Genomic DNA, 26,517 nt, shown 5'->3' on the forward strand with positions numbered 1-26,517 from the left:
TTTCACAAGCTAATTGCCTCCTGCAGAACGACTGAAAAAAAGAGATTATGTCTGTTCAAATTATTTTTCTGCTAGAAATAAAACACATATTGCATGATGAGTAGTGTAGATCTTGGAAACAATATACTACATGAAAGATCTTAATGAAAATAAAATAAAATCAGACCCCTTGGCCTAATCCAGAATTAACGTGAATCTGCAAATCAAAGAACTGCAGCTACAAATCTACCATCTGTGCTCAGCAGACCTCAGAATAGACCTTATGAATCTATGCATTACTTAAAATAATATTTCACATTTCTTGGATTCACATCATTTTGCAGTTTTCAGGGAATCTGGTGTTACACTGTATCAGCATTCCTACAACCTGCACACAAGGTTAAGTCTGTGAAAACCACTACATATGATCACAGTTCAACTGTCCTTAGCACACAAGATCCATGTGGGACAAATTCCCTTACTCCCACCCCAAACAATGTCAAATACACCGTGGCCATTTAGTGAATCATACACATGTGCCTGCTGGCCCTGCCCTACCCACAGGTTTACTACATAAAAAGCAGTAAAAGCACCATGGGCCAGATTGTAAACACTGTGGTAAAGAATTTAAACTGAGAGAGGGTAGATATAGGCTAGACATAAGGAAGAAAAGCTTTACTGTGAGGTTAATGCCACACAGGAACTGGTTATCCAGAAAAACTGTGGATGGCCCCATCTCTGGAATGTTCAAGGCCAGGCTGGGTGGGCTTTGAGCAGTGGTCCAGCAGAGGCTGTCCTTACCCATGGCAGGTGGGGGGGATCTAGATGATTTTAAAGTTGCAGTCTAAGCCATGCTATGATTCTATTATATGGACTAGAAAAAATAAAAATGTCATGGAAAACTGTTCTGCTCTTGTTAAGTACAACTTACTTCTGAACATAATTTTTTTTTACATTTTGCTTTTTTCTGTTATAGATCCCATATAAGAAACATGCTCCTGGAGAATGTGTAATCCAAAATCATTCATTCCAGTCTTCTTCAGGCAAAAAAATATAGATCAGCCAGAGAAGAGCTATAAACAAGTACCTATCTATCTGTCTAAAAATGCTGGTATCTATCAATTGCAAATGGGACTGTTGCTTACATCAAGGAAACAGAATAGTAGTCTAATGGTTGAAACAATAAAATTTTAATGAAGAACAATACTAGTAAAGAGAACAGGAAAAAAAATATGGTGAGTACTATTCAAGGATGGAAAAACAACAAAGCACAACCAGAAAAGACACAGTAAGGAGTGAGACAGAAAGGACATTGATGACCTTGAGATTAAAGGAGTGAATGTTGCCCTTTACTCTGTGACCAACATGTTTCCAGATGACCAAGATAAGATATATGACACTTGATTTAAACAACTTCTAAGCAACGATTGCTGCAACACCCACGGAAGCTACAAAAAGATGTAAAAAAATTTGACTAAAAGAATATATTTTACCTTTATAGTCAAATCAAAACCCAAATGTATAAAGTCTTAGCAATACCTTTCTTTTCACAAGTGGTTATTGATTTTAACATTTTTTAGTTATTTTTTTCTGTCAAAACTAACGTCCTTCTGATGAGAAATAAGACAGAAAATACAGTTCTCACTTTCTACTTTTGTTTCTATTTACATACTTCCATTATTGTGATTATGCGAGGCAAGCAACAACCACTTCTAAATACTTGAGATATTTTGTTTATTTCATTATTATGTTGGACATTTTGAATGGCCAAGTTTTTCTCAAAGAATTCCTTCATGTAAACAAATAGTCTAACATACTAGTTAGTGACTCAATTTCTGCAGATACCTAGTTGAATTCCGGGATAGTCTTTCTCGGAACTGTCAATATTCTCCTCTAAAAGCCCATTTGACCACTAAGACTTTGAATGGGCATCACAGAGGAATCTTTTAGACCTTCCATTAGAACCAGAAAAAACATATATGTGAGGAGCATTAGGGAATAAAATTATTCAGAAGACTCTCTATCCTTCAGTAGCATATAATATATATAATATTCTAAGCATATTTGTATATGTAAATTAGGGAACATCAGTATTATTATCCAAATAAAATATGAAGAGGCAAATGAGTGAAAAAACTATCTGAACTTAAATAATATCTCAAGTAGAAGTAATCACCATCAGCAAAATAGTTCTGATTTCAGGCACAAAGCCTACATTCATCCTGTTGGAAAGTATCACTTTATATTATCCATGTTTATCATTTAAGTCTGTTTAGGGTAAATACATATTGCATATCTCAATTATACATTTATTCATATATTACTCTCTACCTCCATATTTCTGTGTGCATATAATATAAAAACACTTTCAGAGTTAAATTGCTGCTGCTAACAAGGGTTTGGTATTTTTTTATTATCATGTTATCTATGATACCAATTTCCTGGCAAAATTAATGGGGAAAAATGAGCCACAAGAGAATCAGCCTGTCTCTCCTGCTCTCTAATGTCAGGTTAGGGTGCCACTTGTGTTTTTCAGACACTATACATGTAACTGAGGAGCACTCAGGACAACTAAATACTGAATCCAACAGCCGAAATCAGAGCAAACAGCCATAGGCACAAGACATTAAACAAAAAATGTTAGAATCATTACATTCAATTTGCGCTCATCTAAGACCAAAAATAAGAAATAAAATATGGGGGAATACAAGATGTAAAGAAAAACGGAAACACTTTTCCTTATACTGAATGGAAAAGATACTATATATGTCTAACTTGTTTCAAGCTCACAGAATAAATGCCGTAATGAGGTCATTTCTGGGCAGCAGAGAAAAGCTGCCAGATTATACTGCTCTGGCTGCCAAATTCCAAGGCAGTTGGAGGTCTCTCACACACGCGTGAGGATATCATTTCCATGGAAACACCTGAGCAACCGCACTCTCATCTTTCCCTTCCCACCATATTTAAAGTTCTATAGCAGTGTGGTTTATGAAAAAATTAAATCAGTTCAATGAAACCATTTTTACTTTTGTGTTCCTGTAAAACCTGGCCAATGAGATTGAGAGTTTTCTGGTGCCTCTTGGAATAATCACATAAAGAAAAAGAGAGGGAAGTTCTTGTTCCAGTCTCTGGCTAAACCAACTCTTACTGCATTAGCACTCAGAGTTACAGTTTCAAACAACACAAGCAACACCAATTTAAATCAGGGAAGAAAAAAATATTTATACTAATGACAGTAGCTAACAGCAAGAAACTGAGAAACCATGAAAAGACTCAGGTCATTACACAAGGATTTCACTATCCTCAATACCATGTACTGCAGGTACAATCAGATGTCTTAATTCAGTAGTCTGAACAGATGCTGTCCTCCATTAACCTGCCTTTTTCAGTCCTATTTTGGGTTTGCTATAGTGACCACAAAAGAAATATGGCGACATTCTGCACAGCACAATTACTGTAATTTGACCAAGTTGCAAGCACATGGACAAACTGTCACACTGTAACTGTCATGCCCCACATTTTTTGAGTAAGAAGGAATGAAGAGCACAAACTGGCTATGACCATCTGAAACCAACAAAAGGTTTCTCAAGTCCTGCTTCAAAATGCCAATATGTATTTTATACGCTACAGACTAAAAGCAAGACAAAATTATCAAAGATAAAATCAATTTTGTAGCATAAATTCATCAGATCTTATCAGAATAATCATTAAATATTTTCTTACCTGTCTGATGTGTCACTTGTTACTGGATGCTTTACTGTTGAGCCATTCTTAATTGAGTCTTGTCTTGTGAGCCCTTGAGATCTGTTTTTGTCCAAAGCTTGTGTGGATATGTCACCTGGTGGTCCCTGGTACTGCGGATGCTCCTGCAGTTTTGCTTTTTTCTCCTGAGGTGCTTCCTCGTTCCTCAGAGCTCTCCCTCCCTCCTGGTCCGGCGGCTGCGGCGCGTGCGAGCCGCTGTTGTAGAACCAGGCTCCCGATTTCGTGAGGATTTCCTGTTGCTTTCGGCACAAGTTACAGACCCACATTACCTGTGCAGACACATTTAAATGCAAAATCCGTTAGCTCCTGAGCACTGTATGCAACCTTTCCAGCAAGCACACATCAACTGACTGTTACCATTTCCCAAAGTAGAAAGACTACAGCTTTACTTCTATTAAAATTACAATATCTTAGCTACAATATAATAAAATATGTCTGTACAACCTTGGAGTAACTGGTTTTCAAAAAAATTACAAAAATACTTTTATTCTTTTTTTTTCATTATTGGTAATGCAAGGAAAAGCAACAGGTAGTAGCAACAGAAATGAAAACGTTCTAATACTGAGGTTCTAATTGTAATAAACATAAGCTTTGAGAACTAACACTATACCTTGAGGATGACAGAAAAAATGAATTAAAAATTATTGAAATTTTAATCCATTTTAATTCTCTCACTAAGGAAGGAACTTTATAAAAAGTCATCTGCTGTTGCAAACAAGTCATTTTATAATTCTCCAAAATGCTCTGCTAATTTTCTTCCATGGTGCTCTATAGCTAGTGCTTACTTGAAGATGCTGACTTCAAGATGCAACTTCAATTCCATAGCAATTTTAACTTAAAGCTGTTTTATAACTAAAATAACACAATGTGTAAGGCGGTGTTTTTCTCCACTTCCCACCCACAATTTAGCTTGCACTATATGCTTACTAAATTATAAAAGTATTACAGCTTCCCAGTTGTGTGATCCTGCATGTAGTAATGAGATTTTTTTAATATTCTAAAATGTACTTCTTTGCAAAGCTTTTGACTCTGATCACCCTAGTCACATGGCAGTTCAGGAAATCAACACCAACTATCTGTAAGCTAATTTCATAATAACATACAGTTATTATGCTATATGAGAATAAATCAGAATGCAGTGAATCAAAAACAACACACCAGCTATGAACACAATCAAACTGATTACTGTGTTACTCTAAAATTTGGATTGTAGACAGTATTAATTCACTGCAAGTTTCCTCCTTCGCTCTTTAATCTTCATTTTTCTTAATCCTTAGTTTTCTTTTCTTGTTCTTGCCTTTATATATTTTTGTTTAAGTTCACAGACAGAATTGTACTAGTTTTACAATACATTCCTTGAATGTCTATGCTCAGCCTTCAATCTAGTTATGCCTCCAGTTTAAATTCTACAGCAAACTGCCTTTTTCCCAGTAGTTTAGAGTTTAGGACATGCAAAGGCTTACATCAACATTCATCACTCTTTTAAACGCAGCCAACTCCGTGGAATCACGTGGAAGATGCAGTTTCTACCTCCACCATAAATCTAGCTCAGTCCTCCAGAAAAGATTTCAGAAGTCGCAATCTGTATCTTGCTTTCATTCTCCAGGCCGTTATCTAATAGATAATTTGGGCCATGCTCTCTAGCCAAGTCTCACAAAAAACCTTTCAATGAGAGCTTCATGTAGAAGGTTATTTGGGTGCAAGGGTCAGACTCAAACTGAAGCCACCAACTGCCTCATTCTCAAACTGTCGGGCTGGGGCAGGAAAAGGAGGCATCACTTGCCTGTTTAATGGTGGTGGTATATGCCCCATCCTAGTAAACTTCCTTTGTATCTTTTTAGAGGCCTGTTATAATTTATGAGAACTCGTGTCTGCTTACATCCACAATATAGAACAAATCACCAAAGCACTGAGGGCAAAACAGAGAGACTCCTCAAGAAGCAGCTTGCTCTCTGAGGTACATTTGATGTCCTTAGGGGACATTCAAAGGACAAAAATGCGTTTGCTTCAGGCCTGGACACCATTCAAATACACATTTAAGAACAGGTCTGTATTAGCTTTGCTAATTAAGCTAGAAAGCAGCAAAGTGAAATTTCAGACCCCAAGACAGAAGTACTTTTGCCCTCTTCAATCAATAGTAATTAAAAGACTTTAATATTTCTGCTAGGTCTGTACACAGCTGAAAACAGTTCTAAACTTTCCATGTATGTGTCAGAGCAATGAAAGGACCAGATGTGATACAATTATGTAAGTATACAAACATATAACAACTTGAGTAAGAATGAGATAAAATCCCCTGAAGTTCTCATTTGCTATTTTCACTTCTTTTAGTAGATGTTAAAATATCAGAAAAGCTAGATACTACAGTCAAATCACTTGGGCAACTTTTTCCTTGGCTGACAGTCATAACTTTGTCCCCAGACAATGGACTCCAGTATGACCAGTTTTATTCTCCTTTACCAAACAGAATAAAAGTTCCCTCTGAATTTATATGATTTCCTATCCCCTCCTCTAAAAGCAGAATCAGGAAGAGTACTCCTGATCTAACCTGATTCCTGAAAAGTTTATTTAGGGTATTTCAGATTGAAAAAAAAAATCAAACACACGGCATTTAAAATACAAAGATGTATGAATTTTGCAGATTTTTTTTTCTGCTTTTCTAGGAGCGCTTAATAATTCCAAGTTACACTTCTGATGAAGCCTTATTTCCAACATAACTTCAACATGCAGGATTTCATAGTGTTGACCCTAACATAATTTTAGCTTCAAATATCACACACAGTGGGAAGAATGGGAACTGTCACAAAGACACAAATGTTTGTGCTTTCAGTGAGCACAAAAATTACAAGCCCACAAATAGCTCTGGACAAAATTGCCTTCCCCATCTTATTGCAGGACGTAGAAGTATTCTCACAATTTAAAAAGTACTGGTAGTTTATGGTGCAGACCTCTCAATTAAATCCAGACACATCTGTAAGAGGGTGTCAGAAGAGCACAGAGGGCACAGTGGCATGTTCCTGGACAGGATTGCTCCGCCTGGGACACAATGCTCAGCAGCTCCCACACATGCGGAGCAGCTCTGTCCCTGCCCGGTCCCTGCCAGGCCAGAGCAGCCACTGAGACTGTGACACTGCAGAGAGGCAAAGGCCACACCAGTGGACTGCATGCTCAATACAGCCATTTTGGCAAACCTGGGAGGAGAAAACATAGAATTTTCCCTTCTAAAACTGAAATAAAAAAGGACTAACCCCTTACATCAGAAATCTGCACTCCAAGGTAGGCACGTTATCTATTACACACATTTGCAACTCTGCTAACCACCCTCCTAAAAACTGTCATAAGCACATTTTGTACACAAAAATCAGCGTTGCAATTTGCGGGCATCAATCGTCCACACGAGAACAGTGCCAATTTGAGAAGGAAAATATGGGGGAAAATCTCCTCTCCAACGCTAAGTACTAGTTCAAAACTAGAACCTCAGGTGCTAGTGGCACTGGATCGGGATGTTCTTCTCCATAGGAAAGGTTGAAACTCCACCTAGTGCGTACATGAGGCATTGCTCAAGTGCAGGTAAACTTTTCATTGCTGAAAAGAATGCACTAAACATACCTGACATTTTCACACTACCTCTTATAGCCATTTTTTCAAAGAATAATTTATTTTTCCCTATACAACACTGAAATAAGTATTCCAAATATGGATTAGACAGATTTACCTTAAACCTTCCATCTGCTTTCCATTCTCAAAGGTTAGTTCTATACAGTGAACTAATAAATTCTAATTCATTTTTGATTTCTTCACTATTTTTGGTAAAATTATTCATAATATGTTCCCACTTCTAACACTGCCCAGCAGCTTTCATCACATATTATTAGCATTTATTATTACATTGGCCAACAAAATAAATTCTGCAAAACCTACAGCAATCAGTCATTTCCATCTACATATCAGAAATAAATAATGCACAAAAATCACTTATTTGTATTGTCCTAAAAAAGATACTAAAATTTTTTGTTCTTAGATAAAATTCTTCAAAACAGATTTGAGATACCACTTTAACTTCAATAAATGCGAAATATATTTATCAGGAAATTACATCCACAGATATTTCAAGAGAAAACAAAACACAATTTAGTAAAAGGATATAGTATGACACTCATTTTAGTATTTTCATATGGATCATGTGAAAAGACAGCTATCTTAAAAATCACTATTCACTATCCCTGTAAGTGCAGTTATTGATGGTCTAACCCTAAACCCTGAGAAGAAAATGGAAGCCTTATTTTATTGAAGATGAGATTAAAAGGCTCAGTATATTTGATTATGGATAAGCTTGAGTTTGATAGCTGTAACACTACAACCTAAGAAATAATTACACCAAATCCTCATCAGTCTTTAGAACATTGCTTCGAATTACAGGTGTGCTGAGGTGAAAAATTGTAGTGCAATGCTTGCACAGTATTTCAACAAATCTGTTAGAGTCACCTGCTTGGCAGAAGCATCTAACATATATCAGCATTATATTAACTGCTGCACTTGCTGCTAGTAATCTTAAGCAAATTTCATACGTTTTTGTTGGGTTTTTGGCTTTCATATTTCACATAGGATACAATTCTTTAAAAATCAAATAAGGTAACAAGACTGCAGCACTGAAAGCAAGAAGGGCACAAAAGGAGGAGTAAAAAAACTCTGCTTGGGTCATCAAGGTAATTAATCATGATTACAAACACATTACTGCTTGTCCTTTTTTTGTTAACCAATTTGTCACCAGTACAAAACTTCATTACATCATGGAGCAGTGCAATGTTTGAAGCCACCCTGTACTAAGGAAGTTTCTTTAGGGATGTAGTACATCTCTCCATCAGGCACTGTGTTGATGAAAGGTGCACAGAATCATTAGGGTTGGAAGGGACCTCTGGAGATGATCCAGTCCAGCCCCTCTGCCAAGGCAGGGTCATCTGGAGCAGGTGACACAGGAACGTGTCCAGGTGGGCTTGGAATGTCTCCAGAGAGGGAGCGACATCCTTGAGCAGCCCTGTTCCACTGCTCTGCCACCCTCAATGTTAATAAACTCTTCCTCGAGCTGAGGTGGAACTTCCTGTACTTTACTTTGTGGCTGTGGCTCCTTATCCTGTCCCTGGGCACCACCCAAAAGAGTCCACATGCCAGCGTGGAATGGACACTGCCAAACCAGCACTGCCACGAAGTAACCTGAGTCACCCTCCTCTGTGCAGTCAGGGAAACTACAACTTACTGTAGCAAATCTGTCCATCTTCAGGGAATACAGACCCAGTATCAGTAGGGGTCAATGGTATCTTCTTTACTTCTAGCCCCTATTTCTGCTAATCTTTCTTCATTTTGCCTTTTTGAAAGACAAAACTGCTTCCAAGGAACTGTAATAAGTGTGTGTCCTGGGTTTAGGACTGTGAGGATCCCTTTGAACATATCGCCAGAAAATGAGATGGAACTGCTTTTCTGGTTATTGGGGTTTTTCAGAATACACTAAGATCTCCCAAAAATTTTCAGCAGCATTATTAGTTGTCCCTGTCAGAAGTAAAACTTTTTAGTACCCTACTTATTACTTAGAATTCAATCTTCCTCAAATCAGACTAGAAAACTTCTAGAAGTTAGCTAAAACTTAAAATCTTACCTACTTGGTTCTATACACTACGAAAACTTGTCTCGTGTTTGCATTAAAAACACAGTAGTTCCCTTTTGCTATCTAAAGTCTTTGTTCTCTCTTACAGCCAGAAGTGCTGATTTCCACAACTGCTGGGGGAAAATTTGCTGTTTTCTATAAGAAATTCTTTAAAAATTTCTGGGTTGACATTCCTTTTTAATCCAAGTGTCTACAACTGCGGAAGATTTATATATAGATTTATATATAGCATGTGCAATCCATAGCCAACATTTATATTTTTGGAAAACACAGAGCCTTTTGCAATGTCTGTACGATCTCTCCATAGAGATATAATTCTAGAGGTTTGGGTCCAGAATACAGATGCATCTTTTGCAGCTGCTAAAATCTATTTTAAAGACACAAAACCATTATTTTGAAGTTATTGGAATAAATCTTTATGCTCATATACTCTAAGCAGCAGAGTCTGGTTATAACTTTAATGAAAAAGAAAATCTTCTTTCATTTTACTGTTCTGACTGTACAGACAAGTCCCCTTTACATTTTCTTCTGTTACATTAACACATTTAGTCAGTGCAGTGCATTACATAAGCAAAGGTAATCTCTGAATTTGTGACTTTTATAAAAGTTGATAAAGATTACATGTTTTTTCAATATTTTTCTATGCCACTAGTCTGTGCTATGGTACTGACTTTCATGTTATAATCAGTTTGCCTGAATATCAAAACTGCTAGGATAATTATCTGTCTTATATCTGTAATGACAAACAGATATCTATCCCTCAAATTTGTATTAAATACCACAAGAATTCCAATACCAGCTAAGAAAAGTGAGAATGTTTACTGGTATGAGACAATCACCTTTACATATATTTTAAGAGATACGTGTATTTGCACGACAACAATTCTTTGTACTGGGGGAGTGATTACATTTGTTCTTGACTTTGTAGTGAATGGATACATCATGTATGAAAAGTTATAATGGCTGTAAACAACCAAGTCAGAGTGAAATAGGCATATCATATCTTGTGCATGCATGTGATACAATATATATTTACATGACACTACCCTTCTAGCAGAAAATTATATGACTAAAATTTTTAAAAGGTACACTCTTTGGTACAAATGGTGACCTTATTCTAAGGGACAGTGTATCTCTTTTGTATCACTTTTACTATCCTCAAAACATATGCTAATAATTTTGTTCATACTTTTTTCAACGCCTCTACATGCACAGTAGGACTAGAAACTGTTAGAACACTAATCTAGCTGGGTTAATAAAAGTCAAAGCACATCCTTGCTAAAAAATATTGTATAAAATGAAGAAGTTCATGTATAAAATATTTGATATGCTTCAAGGCCTGTAAAGGCAGTAATTTGGGTTTTTTCATTATGGCACAGGCACAACTCAAAACTGTCCAGTCCATGCCAATGAAGACAGTGCAAAATTCTTATACAGTGCCATATTTACCATACTTAGCTCCTTCATGAGCTTTCATGATTTCATTAAGAACTGGAATGCTATGCAGACTTCCAGTGAGAAAATGGCTATTGTGACATGGGGTGTGCTTTGGACATGGCACAAACTGGTCAGTATTATGTCTCAACAAATGCTGCTGCACTCCTTCCAAAATGGAATCCATTAACCTACACAGTAGTTCAGAGGGCCATGAGGGTTTATTAAATTAGTGCACTGGGTTTGGCATGAAATAAACCTGCTCTAAGTGAACAGAGTTTACAGCATGGTTCACAAAGAATGTGTTTAACTTTGGAAATTTAAATAATTACTTAATATACTGAGAATGTACAGTTGACCAAGTTACATGTTTACCAAACTTTCAGATTTGTAACAGTCTCAGAAAAGCAAAAGAACTGAGTACACAGTTCCTGCATTTTTCTTAGTAGACTTAAGCTCATTAAGTGTACTGAATAGGAAGAAACCTCATGGATTTCTTCCAGTTGCCTGCTGTTTCAAAGAAGTTTTTAAAAAACTTCATAATGTAATAAATTTTCTTAAAATTAACTATAAATAATGAGCCCAAAATCTGTCAAAACACTTTTCCAAGTCCTACAGCTACAATGGAAAGAATGCCTTTCAACTTCCAGTGCTCACATGTTCCAAACTAGTTTATTGCTATTTATTCTTGTACCAGTATTGGCACTGGCATTTCTCTCCAGTTTGCTGCCTGATGTTTTTACAGTTACCAATCACATACCCTCTCTGCTTTCATTTTTCAAGACCAAATAGATTTTGCTCTTTGAGACTACACCTATACTAGGAAGACATAACCCTGTCACAGGGCCAGGTGCTGGCCCAGGATTCCTGCGAATTCTTGTGCTTCCTGGCACAGTCAGGCCTTTGCTAACCAGCATCCCCCAGACAATGCCAGCACACAGTGTAGGAGAACAGCATGGAGCAAAAACTGCTCCTAACAAGCAGCTTGGACTCAGTTACGCTGCTATGGAAAGCAGAATTCAGGACTGTTGATCAAGACTGAGCCACACAGGAGTGCCTGGCCTGTAGTTCAGAGAAGAAAACCTTATTAGTCCTTAAATTCCTGATTTTACACTTAGTGGTGTTCTATTGCATTCATTTTCACTGTGGGAGTTCAGAAGGTCATCTGGTTCTCTAATGTGCAGTATCCCATTGTTCTCCTGTGCTGATAAGTATCCAACTTTTTGTAATGTATTTAATTACAGCTTTCTTGTTCTCTATGCCAAAGCCACTAGTGACAACATTAAAGGTCTTCCCCAGTACTAAGGCTTGAAGAACTCATGTAGGAAGTTGATTACAACACTCCCCTCTTTTTCTTTATTCAATTAATTCTCATAGTTTCAGTTTAACCAGTAATTACTGTTGTTCTTCTATAATTTAAGCTTCTGCAAAGAAGTTAATTTTTTTTACACTAACCCTTAGCTGTCCCTGCACAAAAGTTATTTAACCCCTCAGTCCAATTGTTTTTGCCTATTTGTTCCCTTAATGCCTCAAAAAATAATTATCTCTGTAAAGACTGTTTTCAGAGCAACTTTGCCCATTAGAAATTAAGATTAGAAATACGTGATGGAGAAAAGGCAAATTTTTTTGGTAAAACATACAAATAGGCAATTATGATTGCAATAAGGAAATACAAATAGGCATTAGAATTACTATTATTCAAAATTTTTCTAGCAAAGTGGATGCTATTAACAGCTTTTACACAAATACTGAATGTTCAAAAATATTAAGGGTTTTTTAAAAATAAAATATTATTAAGATATTTTATTAAAATTTCAATAAAATTTAATTATCATGAGCTATTATTATACTAAATACTTGTTTTCCACCAAATTTGGCACATAGGAAACAATCCAAATGACATCTCCAAGTTGTTTTATTTTACAAAGACTTTTGCTCTCAAAGGCAATGTTAAATAATATTCAAGTATCATAAAATTATTTCATTCTGAGACTTTTGTTTCCTACAATTCTCAATTAGATGTTATTTATGCATCTTCATGCTCAAAGAATCTGTAATGTCACAGCTTCATTAAGGGATCAGCTAATAAAAATAACAAATCATCTACAGCCCAGAGGTGCTGAGCATATTCGTTAATTAACACGTGTAAACTGTCTGAAGATGAATGCACTAAGTGTTCACGAGTTATTCATAAATAAAAGACACAATATCAACATCAACAAGGGACCAAAAGGGAGGAAATGTGACAGGACCACAATAAGCCTGGGGTCTGTATGCAGATGGCACTAAATTGAAATAAACAGAATTACACCATTTGCATCATCTGTGTCATCATTCATTACTGAAATTGTCTGAGAAAAACGAAAGATCCAACTCTAATGAAGTGTAACATAATGGCAATAGAAAAATTGAGATGCTTATCATGTAGTTACTGCTGTATTGAATCCCACATAAACATTCTTCAACTTCACATGAACTTGCTGCCTGAGCTCTAACGATGTAGTCACAGCAGCATAGCTCTCAGACAAAATGTAAAACATTTAAAATCATAGAATATGCTGAGTTGGAAGGGATCCATAAAGAGCACAGACTCCAACTCCCTGCTCCTCAAAGGACTGCCTACAACCAACGCATATGACTGTGGGCAGTATCCAGATGCTCCTGGAACAGGCTTGGTGCCATGTCCAATTCTCTGGGGGGACTGTTCCACTCAACACCCTTGCTCTGGTTGGAGAGCCTTTTCCTAATGTCCCATCTGAAGCCCCCCAGCCCACCTCCCAGTGCCTGTGAGGAAGCCATAGACTGCAGTGAGCTCACCCCTCTGCCTTCTCTTCTCCAACCAGGACAAGCCAAGTGACCTCAGCCACTATCCTTAAGGATTGTCACCCCTTCACTCTCCTTCCCCTGGACTCACTCTAACAGTCTGATGTCCTTTGTACAGCGTGGTACCCCAACCTGCACCCAGCGAGGCCACACCAGCCCATGGTACGGTGGGACAATCGCCTCCCTGCACCATTCTCAGTGCTGCTCTCTCCAGCCTGGAAACCCACACCAAGCTGCATGCTACAACAGCTGCACACCTTATGCCTGCAATAGATCCAGCCATAGCTAACCCTGAAAGAACAGCAAGAAAATCTAACATTTAAAAAAATTATATGTATGTCAGTATGTTTGTTTCATGAATTTCAAAATAGAATAGACTACAGGTAAAAAAGCAACAGACTTAGTGACACCTTAGGTGTATCTGCCTATCAGTATGCTGGAGAGAACAATTGTATTTAACAAAAGGAAAAAAAGAACAATGAAATAAAGCTCTTTTTTGTTCTTTTTTTTAATCCAATGTCAAATAGTCCCCTTTGTTAGGAAGCAAATATGGTTAACTGCCTATACTTCTATTTCATTTCAATATACTATACTATACATCTATTTCAGTCGTGCACTTCCATAATTACTTCTTCCTTTAAAATAGCTACAAATTCCACATATGCAAATCCTTCTGCTACTTCAGCAGTGGCAGATTGGTGAATGTTTCCCCTTCTCTGCTAGTATAAATTAGCAGGCTTTGAAAGCATTATTAGTGAGAATTATCACCTTCCCTAAATTTAGTTCTATTTTAACTTCTCTCAGATAATTGTATCTACAGTTTAATGACCACTTCCTGCTTTATAATTCTTTTGTATCATTCCCTCTGGCAGGAAAAGTTAAATATATCATGATAGAACCTTCATGCACATATTCTGTGTATGTGAACTGACAGTCCAAAGGAGTCATACTTTAATAAGTCCTTCACGTTCTTCCAAAATCCTAGTATAAGAATCCAGATGAAGCAAGAACAGCGAAAAAGCCATGGACAAAGTGTCTTGAAGAACATCAATCACTGAATTTCTCTTCAAAAAACAACCCACACTACAATTGCAATTTGCAGCTAAGTAGTAGACTTTCCAAAGAATATTAAAGAAAGAATTTTGTCCTGAAAAACTTTGCATCAGTGTTTGAAGCTCTCAGAAGAATAAAAGGCTTTCTAGAAGTATATCCTGGAAACTATGTCTGAGCCTTAGAAAGGACACAGAATTTGCCTAAAAAAAACCCCATGTAATTTGCTGGGAATTCTTTCTAAATAGGCTGTGTAGTTTTACATTCCAACTCACAGCTGGAAGCTCCTATCAATTTACCCTGTTAAACCACTGAATCTTACTATTGATACATCTCCACGTGGCTTCCGCTTCTCCCTTCATTTTTTCAATATTCACTACAGACAATGTCAAAGTCAGCTCTGTGAAGACACCACATGCAGCCTATATAATTGGGCTAGACTAAATGTTTGAGGCTTTAGAAAGAAAAGTGGTTAAACAGCCACTCTTGTTGAGATTAAATCCTGACACAATGGTTTCTTTATGCAAGAATTTTTCATCTCCTCAGAAGGTTAAATTATATTTGGCTGAATTCTCAATTCTATTCAATTCAATTCTGGACCAGACCTAACCCACGTTTAAGTCCATGGAAAGTGAAGATGGTGGTCTGCTTCTCTCTGACAAACCCCTCTGTTCCTTCCCTAACTGCTAAGTGCAAGGTGTAACTGGTGGCAGGCTCTCCTCTGAGTAAGGGTTTACACAGCAGGCAGCCTTTTGGTGGACTTGGGGCATGAACAAACCCTTACCTAAGATGGTATCAGAATCCCATTCATAATATTAAATATATCTACAGCATTTTTTTAAGCTTATGACACAAGAAAATTACAGAAGTCATTCTAGGATCATAGCTATTCTATTTCAAAGTCTCTTATAAATAGCCAGCTAAAATCAATACATGAATAAGACATAAAACAGAAACAACCATATTAATCTAGAAGGAATCCGGAAACACAAATTATGACCAAAAAAATCTTTTGCAATGTGGTCAATATTAATAAAGTACTTTCTCTTGAGCAAAATATAGCTTTTTTGACATTTTTAAATGAGTACTTGAGATTGATATCTGAATCTCTACACTACATTTTTAACTAATTTTCACTTTTTGCTATACAACAACGTTAAGAACAATCTAAAGAATTATGCTCCTCCCAAGTTACTGAGGCCAGACATTCACTACATGGAAAGTTTTCTTTGGCCACCCACAATGATGTCAATAAAAAATAGAAGTCAAACAAGGATTAGTTAAAACTAAAAAATAATTTAAAGCAAAGTAGGAGGAATTTGCTTCTCATCTACAGAGCAAAACCAATTTGTTAAAAAAATATAATCATCATGGTGTTATAATCTAAAAATTAACTAATATTGAATGCAAGGACACTAGGCAATTGCACACATTGGGAGAAATAGGCATTTAAATCCTATCTTAAATGTAGAGGTTAAACTATTCCAATCCCTTAGAAAGATCCCATACTTTGTCTACCTAAAATGGTAAGAAATCCAAATCTTCAACAGTAATAAATATCATCTTTCATAATCACACGATCAAGTATCTGAGAGCAAGAGCAAGAACATCTTAATTAAACAGGTCATTACGCTGAAGTTATGTAGCAATTACACTGAAACTGAAAGATGAACAGGTTAAATGAACACTAGTGACTAATACTCACCAACTTTAAACATTTACAGATAAATGGGAGGTATATGTATACATAGGAAAAAAAATTACTCAGATGCCCACTTAATAAAGATACATCTGGATTCTATCAGTAATAAAACATTGTAGGGATTTATTTTGTGAAAGTATATTATCCCCCATATCAAACAGAAATCCTGTTAATATGTATTTGGTTTACAAACCTTAGGTATTTTATTTCTTGCAGATCTAAAATGCTAAAAAGGGCTTGTGAACTACATGAAAGTAATTCTCAAATAGCCACAAACATTAATACATATAAATTGACTGAAATTGAATTAGCTACCTGAAATCCAGGGTTTTCTGTAGATCTTGATGCTGAATGATGGCATCTTTATAATAATTCAAACCAAGTTTTTGGTTTTAATTTTTTAATACCCCATTTATAGTTCATAGGTGACATCTAGTTTTAACACAGAATTTTTCACATTTATTTAATGTTTTTCTTGAATGTACTGAAGTTCAACATCTGCTAAAACTGTCTACATAAGTGCACTCACACTAAGCTGAATAACTGTCTTGTCTGTGCATACAGTATTTCACATATCAACAGATACTGGCCATGCAAATTCCATTTTTCACACAGGAGATCTACAGAGCAAACAGATATTAAACCAGATGCAAGGCCTTTTTCATTTAATTCCTAAACCTACCACTAATCTGTTCCTTGAAGGCTCCAGCTAAATAAAGCTCTAAATAAACACCTTGGGAGGTTTGTTGCTTTACTCTATTACTAGCAATGTCTTCATTATTTATATATATAGGCACTGGTTTCCAGCCACTGAAGCTGAATCTAGATAATTAAACATTTATACCATCCCCTGCTGTGCCATAAAGTCTAACTGTGTCCAAAGAGTCCTAGGTGTGCTGTTACACACCTGGGACTGAAATGAGGAATTTGCTGAGCTACCTTTGATAAAGGTCTACACCTGGAACTTAATAGCACATGGTAATGTTTCTGAATATTGCAACAGGTGGCAAATAAAACTTACTGCTCAAGAACTGTTTCATCTTCTGGTTCCAGAATTGCTATTTGTAACAGCTCTTGCTCTATTAATTTGAACAAAAGTGAAAATTTATTGATGTGCTATAGTTTTTATTGTTATAGCAATGCTTCCATACATGTTTTAAGACAAGATTATTTTCGCATAGCTTGAATAAGAATTTCAATGGAAAATTAATCTATTTTGAATAATTTGAAGTTAAAAGATAAAATTCTATTGCTACCAGGATGGGAAAAATAGCTGGCAAAACAAAAACAGGTCACTCTAATTTCACCAGACTCTCTCTAAATCACCCCTAGGGCTTTTCATAAATTCAGTACACCCAAAACCAAACCAGCTACTTCTAATTTCTGTACTGTAAAATTATACCACCATAGTATATATGTAAAGGACAAGGTTTATAGGAAGGACTAGCATCTTTTACACATACTATTGTGGGTTAAAAAAAAATTATTCAAATTTTTGGGCATTTAAACCCTTGCTCATCTAGTACAGAAGTACAAATATGACTGTAAAAAGAATTTTAGACTCACTGTCAGTTTTTTTCTGTATTTGCCTCTGTCCTTAAGCAAGAAACATATCTGAGTGCGTTCTTTAAGCACGGAGCATGGATAATGAAAGAAAAGTCTCCTTACATGGATCTAAAACCCTATGTATCTATTGGATTGACATAGCTAAGATCATTTTAAAGCTACATCATATGAAGGAGTTTCTTATTTTTATTCTCCAATTAAATTTCAAGCAGAAGCTGTAAAAGGAGATTGGCAGTTCATAGGAAGACATTCCCCTTTCCTTGAACCCTTCCTTGAAGCCAATGATCTGTGCATGAGAAAACAGGGCAATGGGCATTGCTGAAAAGGCAAAAAAGAAAAAAAAAAGGGGATAAAAATAAAAAATTAAATCCTCCAACATCTTCAACTCAAAAACTCAAAGAAGTTAATATAAAGTTGGACTATGGACTACAATGTAGTGTAATCTCCCTGTACTTTGACTGTGACGGCCAGCTGACAGTGTGTTTTGGTATGACAGTAAGGCCCTAAAAGTTACCAACACATGAGATCTAATTCAGAGAAAACATTTGTATGCCAATTTAACCATTAGTAGGAGGTATTTACTATGTATTGTCTTCACCAGGATTTCAGGCAAGTTTAAGTCTGCTACTTGCAGATTTAAAAATCTATGTATACTGACTACATTCTATCATGTCACATCACGGTAGTCCTGAAAACACTGAAAATAAAGCTGTATAACATATTTTGAGTAGAAGACACGTCTTGATTGCAGGATAATTTTGATAGGCAAAACGAGAACCTAGTATTGAAATATGTTTGGCAATCCAAGTCCAATTTCAACCAAGAAGTTTGTTCACCTTCTGCTGCTGGAGGTGCTTTCTGTTAGTGATCAAGGAAACAAGAGTGCAGTCTGAATGCAGTAAGATAAAGGAGAGCAACGTAGACAAATGGATATGTGAGAAACAGGATCAGAGAACAGGCTGGGACAAGTGGCCCAAGTGGATTCAGGAAGATCTAAGTTGCCAACTCTCTGAATGACTTTTAGAGATCCCAATCTGAAAGACAATACTCACGAGCTGAGGAAAATCATTAAGCTCCCCACAGCAGAGATATCTCAGAAAACAATCCTATGTAATAGCTGGTACAAGAGACTTTTCTCAGAGATATTCTAAGTATAGGAAATATTATATATTTTATAGTGAGTCGCTGTCTAAAAAATTGATTTTTTCCATATTTCAGTGATCTGTAAATTAACATATTTATTTGTTTAAAAAAGATACACAGAGCATACACAGGCCACAAAAACCTTGATGAGACTCTGAGTCTGTTTCTTCATAAGACAGAAAATCAGCTTGAGTCAAGTGTCGAGAACAGGGCAAGAGTTTCCCCAAGCAGATATTTTCCAGAAGCAAGAAGGCAGAGGTAGGAGAAGCAACCTATGGCTTCTGCAAATATTTCTTGCATTCTTTCTATTCCAGATGAGAAAGTTTTCAGGTGCTGTGGAGGTATAGAACTACAACACTGATGGTTTAGAAATAATACAGAGCTTGGTAGGGCCCGAGACCTCTTCAGAATGCCAGAAGTAAAAGGAGAAAAACTTTCTTTTTTAGCAGTGAAATTTTCACAAAAGTGACAGAAAATACCTAGGTCAACACCTAGGTCTCTCCTGACTGGAATAACAATGTTGATTACTTTGGAACATGGTGAAGTAAAGCTGGGGAATAGGAAGTTTTAACTGCAGTAAGATAAAGGGATAAAGAACAATGCCCTATGATAATTGCTTTTTTATCCTTTCTACTGTAATTTTATATAGAACTGTTTTAGGAAAAAAAAACAGTTTTTAGGACTGGTGGAGGTTTCAGAATAGATTTTTAAATACAAGTTATTTGTCTGTGTCTTAAGTATTTCAAAATTAATAACATTAGAAAGGTAGAAGACTTACATCAAAGAAAGTGCCAAATTCTTTTATTTCCTTGCTCAAGAAATAAAGACAAAACAAAAAGCAAGTCCCCTTGCATTCTTCCTCAGGTTTATCCTATACAAAATTATAAACAGTTTTGGTGTAGTCTTTGATCTGTAGCAGTTTAAAACAGATTCTCTAAAAACAAGATCCTGAATCCCCTGGAAAAGAGGAATGAACCAAAAAAGTATCAGAAGCTCTTAGGGCCATGCCACTACTGATTTCATGTCACTACAAAACTTCTAACTTGAAAACAAACATTTAAAAATATAAGTCAATGAATCTAAACCTCAAATGTCCATAACAAAGCACTCCACTTGAATTTTATCAGCTTTAAAAAGCCAGATAATAACCAGCAAAGTGAAGGAACCCTATTTTCTCCTGTCAGCTCTTTCCAAAAATGTATTAGGTTGCTTACTTATTTGTTGTCTCCAGAGTACCAGTGGTTACATTAAAGTCATAGTCTCCAATGAAAGGTAATGCCTATAATTTCATTTAAATCCAGGATAAAATTCAGTAAAAATTTAGAAATTCTACTACTTTTGCATTTCCTACTATTTAAAGACATTTTTGCCCAAACTGCATTGCACTTCCTAGTTCCTCATCAGTTTAATCACACTTTCCATGATTTTCAGTGATATCATCACAAAATTTCACTATTCTATCTAATGTGTTGCTCATGTCAATAAAGTTATTTGATTAAGAATACAATTGTCCAAGTATAAGTAAAAGGGAGATGATCCTGTATACCTTTCTTTTTTAAATTAACTTCATTTTTAACAGTCTTAATTTACTCTAGTTTCTCAAAGAAATCTCTACCTCCTAGTCACATTTTGACTGACAATTAGTGATTGAAATGCAGGAAACCTTTTTAAATGTACCTTTGATTCTTAAAGAAAAAACATCCAAAAGTTGGAAAAAATTCACACTATTTTTCAGTTTTAAAACATTACCTGTTTCCTTCTCAGACACTAACTCTTTTAATCTTAAATTATTCCTTTCTGGCACACTGGGGTCTCAATTTTGTAAAAGTACTTCTTTATATACCTGACTAAGGAAGGACTGAGACATGGATGAGTCACTCCCATGTTCTGTGTGGGAAGAGGCACAGTGAGCTGCAAACTCTGAAGTGATATTTAATCTCATAGAACCAAAGAATGGTTTGGGATGGAATGGACCTTTAAATCAAAACTAGTCCAAGCCCCCTGACAGGGACAGGACCAGCTTCAACTTGACCAGGTTGCTCAGAGCACCACTCCACCACATCTCTTGCCAACCTGTTCCAGCATTTTACTTCCCACACTCTAAAAACCTCCTCCTGTACCTAAGTAAACCAACCCTATTCCCCTCTTCCTGTTGCAGCAGGCCCTGCTAAAATTATTTGTCCTCATCTTCCTTGTAGGATCCTTTTAGGTGCAGGAAGGCTGCTATAAGGTCTTCCCAGAGTCTTCTCTTGGGATGTTCAGCCTGGAGAAACATCTCAGCCTTTCCTCATAGGAGAGGGGCTCTGATTCCTCTGATCATCTTGGTGGCCTCCTCTGGACTCACTCCAAGGTCCATGTCCTTCCTGTGCTGAGGAGCCCAGAGCTGGATGCAGCACTCCAGGCAGGGTCTCACAAGCGGAATAGAAGGACATCTAGTCTAAGCTCCCTTCTGTGTGTGTCTAAGGGTACAACACTAAAACACAACCAGGATCCATGTCTAACTCCATTCCCCATCACCATTAATAGCACCAGTAAACTGCTTTATGGTTGTCCCAATTATTCAACTCCATGTGCAGTCCCAGCTTTACCCTGCAATATTATTCAAAAGATGTAACAATTACTTCTACACTAAAATATATTTCTTACTCTTTACAGACCTGATGCTTTGAATACATCCCATTTTCCAAAGCTATTTTTTAAATTGGGTCAACAAACCATCAACAGTCACAAAGTATCTATAGCTTTACCTAGGAGCATTTTCTATTGAACTTGCCATTCTATTGTTCCAAAATACAGAATAGGCCTCCTAAGAAATACTGGAAATCAGACCTTCTACACTAACACTGGAAAACAAAGGATACAAAATAATATTAAGGCTTCACTGGGTGTGTTAATCTCCTGGTAAGTGCTGTAGCATACAAAAATCACTGTTTATATTGAAGGTACCTATTTTGATACATTACACTGCATTCAATACACCAGGACTTTTAACCTTACAGTTAGTACTAAAATATAAACAAAAATACCCCTGCTGTTCTTTCTTTACAATGTTATAGCTAAGAAAAAGTTGACTTAATGTATTGGATGTTTTTTCTGCCTTCTAAAATATCTATTTCAAAATCAGCAGAATCAGACATTACATAATGCAACTTAAGCCACAGTCCTTTTTCATGGAAAAATCTAACTAGTTGATTGGCTAGAGAAGTTCCTGTCCCTTTCCTCCTTAACACATGCACATGGTAAAGTCAGATAATAGTATAACCTTCACATGTTTTTTTTAATTTTATTTTCCAGGTGAATTTAGTATCTGACATGGCTCCAGCATGGATGATATCACAAGCATCAGTTGTTGGACTGACTGGGAATAAGCACTGTTAGGATGCATCGGTTACTTGCAAGGTTATACAGAAAGGGTACATTCTTCAAGGAGAAAATTGTTCCTTTTCTTCATCTGCTTTTTCTATTCAGCAGCTACCTCTGTATTCTACAAAATGCTGTTACTTCACAGCTTTTGAACTTTCTCAGCCTTTTAACTGTGAGAAACACCGATGAAAAAGGCCAAAAGAAAGCTGTGTACCCTCCAACAGACTGGGCCACCAGGAGATGGCCCACCTCAAATGTCACTTGCCTGCTACTAAAGATATGTATGTCCTCAATGGTATCAACAGCACATGGCTTACAACTTCTGTGTGAAGCAAAGTATTTCTGAATCATATGTGCAAGTCAAATGTGAGCCTTGACACTTCTATCAGGAAGAAAAAATTACATTTTATTGTAGAAAAAGCCATTCTCTCAAAGTATACTAACTTTAAAGAATTTCTTTACTCCATTTCAATCTGGAACTTATTTTTCAAGCATTACAGGGCAAATTGCTTTTGTAATTTAAGTTATTTAGAATGCAGCAGAGAGTTTGATGGACAAATAGATTTACACCAGCTCATGTAGTTTTCTCAATTCTCTTATTTAGAAACCATTACACTTATTTGGTGAAAATATTGAAACCTACCCAGGCTCATTCCCAAATTCAGATTTATACTACCATTTAAACCTGGCTAAACTGAAAGATTAAGGTAAAATATTTTCTCTATGTGCATTATTATCAAGACAAACAATGTCAGTGACATGCATAACATTTAACATTATTTTGACATTATGCTGAATACAGTATGTGCACTAGATTTTAGGAAAGCCTACAAACCAGTTTGGAAAATAATTTATATTAGTGGATAACTCTATGACATTGCTGGCATATTCCTAAATGTTTAAGATAGATATTTTTTCTTAATATTTACTGGTATCTAATTGTATTGTCATTGACAATCAGAACTGAACTACCATGCCAAAAAAATTACAACCTAAAATGTGGAGAGCATACATATCAGTGATACAGAGTGTAAAAATCATTTTGATCACTTTATGCCACTTCTACAGGAACACAAATGAATTTTATCAAAGAAACACCTGTGACACAAATGACATTTAACTATTTTAAGCTGTGCACATATATTGCAAAAGCAAAGGAAAGGCAGGGGCATGCTCACAAAAGCTGCAAACAGAGAGGAATATCATGCACACTGTTCACAACAACTCACGGGTTATTAGAAAGCCATTTGAAAAACAGTTAAGCCTTTTATGCCAAGCATTGCTTTCATTTTAATGACAGTAATTCCCCTTGCCTTCAGTGGGAATTACACCTGTGTAAATGAGAGCAAATGTAGGGCAGGAAATAATTTGACCATAAAAGAAAAGAACTTTAAACAGAAAAAAGGCTCTAACCACTTTGTCCTCCTGGAGTTCATATCCACGAAAGCAAGAAAGAAAGGACAGGGGGAAAAAAACACAAATAAGGAAAGAGTCACATCCATTTTAAAAGTAAGTACTAGAATTTTTTAGTAAGATAAACAAATAAATATCAAAGGAAGTAATATATATATTTCTTATTTTCCCTAGTGGTGAAGGAGATATAGTGAAAATAAGTAATTTTAATAATTTTCATGATTTTTTCATGAGTGAAATTGAGACTATCTTATAATAAAAATTGTAGAAAAAATGCTCAAAGGAAGTGATGATCATAAAAATAATTTGTGAGTCATTTCTGAATTATCTTCACAAAAGAATGGGTCATCTCATCAAAAGGATGCAGCATCTAGCTCATACCTTGGACCCCAATACTGCAAATGATTAGCATTCATCAATCCTTTGCACTTGCAAAGAGTTCAGTGAAATTAAGAATGTTTATTTACTACAGACAACTTGAGGGTATTCAAATGGCAAAACTGCATGTTAGTCACTCAAGATATCTGTAAAATCCTGGAGTTATAAATCACAAGGAGACAGACTTTGTCACAAGTGTTTGCTGCATGTCATGCCAGGTCTATAACACATATACTTTCCTTTTCATACCCATCAATATTATATACAAACATTCCTATTGGCTATTTTCCTCAAAGAAATTGTCTTCTTAGCTATCTAAATTGTAAATGGAGCAATACTTTAGAAAAATAACTTTTAATATTTTTAGTCAAAAATATTCCCTCTTCTACTGAATGAAGAATGGTGATTTTTATCTGGTATTTTAATTTCACACGCCAATACAGAGACTAAATGAAGGCACTTGGTTAAGCATTGACTGTGCTGGGAATACAACTGCTTACCAAAAAAGGGTGACAATTAATTTGTTTTTCCAATACCTGTATGAAATGTAACTTTATAACACCTAACTCTCAGAGAAGGCTTAGGTTCCCTCCAATCCTAAAGTTACAAACAAACAGGAGAGAATACAACAGAGGCCAAACAAGACAGTCAGGCAATAAAACACACAATATACAAAGAGAAGCTGAGGGAGATAGGATTGTTTAGCCTAAAGAAGGCTGGGATAGGGAAGGATGTGGGAAGACAGGAACTACTTGCATCCCTCAACTATTTGAATTTTAGCTATAGGAAACACAAAGACAGAATTTTCTTGAAGATGCACAGGAAATGAACAAACTGTAACAATTAAGGTATGTATGGCATGTAAGAAAAACAGAAAATCACAAGAGTTGTTAATCACTGAAAGAGGTTGTCTCATGGAGTTTGGGATTCACTCTCTTAGGAGGTTTTTACAATTCAGTTGAACAAGGTCCTAAAAACCTCATCTGACTTTGAAGTTAATCCTGCATGGAGCAGGAGATTGGTCCAGAAAAACTTCCACGGGTCCCATCTGACCCAATTTATTCTAAGATCCTATGTTCAGTGGCAAAAGATTAAAGCATTTTAAAGATGCTATGGGTTTTAGTGGTGTTCTCAGTTATACAAATTGTAAATAGCATAGGAAGCGATCTAAATCACAGGACATCCATGCATTATCACTCTGTGGGCAGAGAAATATTTTTCTGCTCAGTACCAGGTGGTCTCATACTTTCCTAACAAGGTTTCCTGTCCCATTGCAGTAAGAAAGAAAGCAGTGTTCAGAGACATTTTGTATGAAAACATCTACCTTGATTTCTCATGCTCACCTCTGAAGAAGTACACTCTACTATCCAAGACAATTATAATCCATAAGCATAATTCAAAATACTGTCATTCGTACTTTGATCATAACAGTAACCAAGACTTAATTCACACAATCAACCTGTGTTGAATAATGTCCAGGATTAAGAATCTCTTTTCAGAAACAAGCTACAAAATATAAAGATATGAGAATTAGTTCAAGGCACGCCACCACACTTTACCAAACACCTATGACTTCCTCCACACACACTGTCAAACATTTTTGAGTTCATAGCAGTACACTGCAAGCAATTATGTTATTGAGAATCTGAAAGACAGCCTAGTCAGGCATTTCAAATAGCAAGGACATTAAAGAAATCATTCAATTCAGTTTTCAAAGAACAGAGGTATTTGTCCTGTTCCACACAAAAATGCAGGTATATTTTAACAGTGGTTTTAAGGAGAAAGGTCTTATCTCCATGAGTATTCAGTCACACAGAAATGTTAACAAAATAAGTGGAATTCCATCCTATACTCAAAAAAAAAAAATGTAGAATGAGTCAGTATTTATCCCTTATCCTTTTTTTAAAAGATCTATTACAAGGTAAATCTGGCATCTGACTGCATGAGCCAAAGCTACTCTTCAAGACTGTATGTTTCTCACTTTAATTGCCTAAAATTTTAAGTCTGGGTAAAACTTTGTGTTCTTCACTCTATCAGGATCATAACAACCTCTAAGGTTTATGAAAGCTTTAGAGTAAAGAGTTCAAACATGAAGCTTCTGTTGAAATTGAGACCATCATTTGCTGTTTATTGAGATCAAAATAGCTATCCAATTTAAATAAATAAATAAAACTAATAACAGAAATAGTTTGTGCAGTTGCCATTTGAAGGACTGATAATATCAACAAAGCTTGTATTAAAATCA

At 36.1% G+C, this 26,517-nt stretch overlaps 1 protein-coding gene across 28 annotated transcripts in view; it reads right to left on the bottom strand.

Moving 5' to 3' along the window:
- Positions 1-26,517, bottom strand: part of RIMS2 (regulating synaptic membrane exocytosis 2) — a 444,419-nt gene that overhangs the window by 326,368 nt on the left and 91,534 nt on the right. For 19 of the 28 annotated variants that reach the window (XM_063171399.1, XM_063171358.1, XM_063171261.1 and 16 more), the window contains 2 exons: positions 23,895-23,906; positions 3,703-4,010 (listed from right to left, as the gene is read on the bottom strand). In XM_063171399.1, coding sequence (XP_063027469.1) covers positions 3,703-4,010; positions 23,895-23,906 — 320 coding nt within the window. The remainder of the gene's footprint in view (positions 1-3,702; positions 4,011-23,894; positions 23,907-26,517) is intronic. The other 9 variants (XM_063171188.1, XM_063171404.1, XM_063171366.1 and 6 more) reach the window with 1 other exon arrangement.

The sequence above is a fragment of the Melospiza melodia genome, chromosome 1, assembly GCF_035770615.1.
Source record: "Melospiza melodia melodia isolate bMelMel2 chromosome 1, bMelMel2.pri, whole genome shotgun sequence".
Lineage (NCBI taxonomy): Eukaryota > Metazoa > Chordata > Aves > Passeriformes > Passerellidae > Melospiza > Melospiza melodia.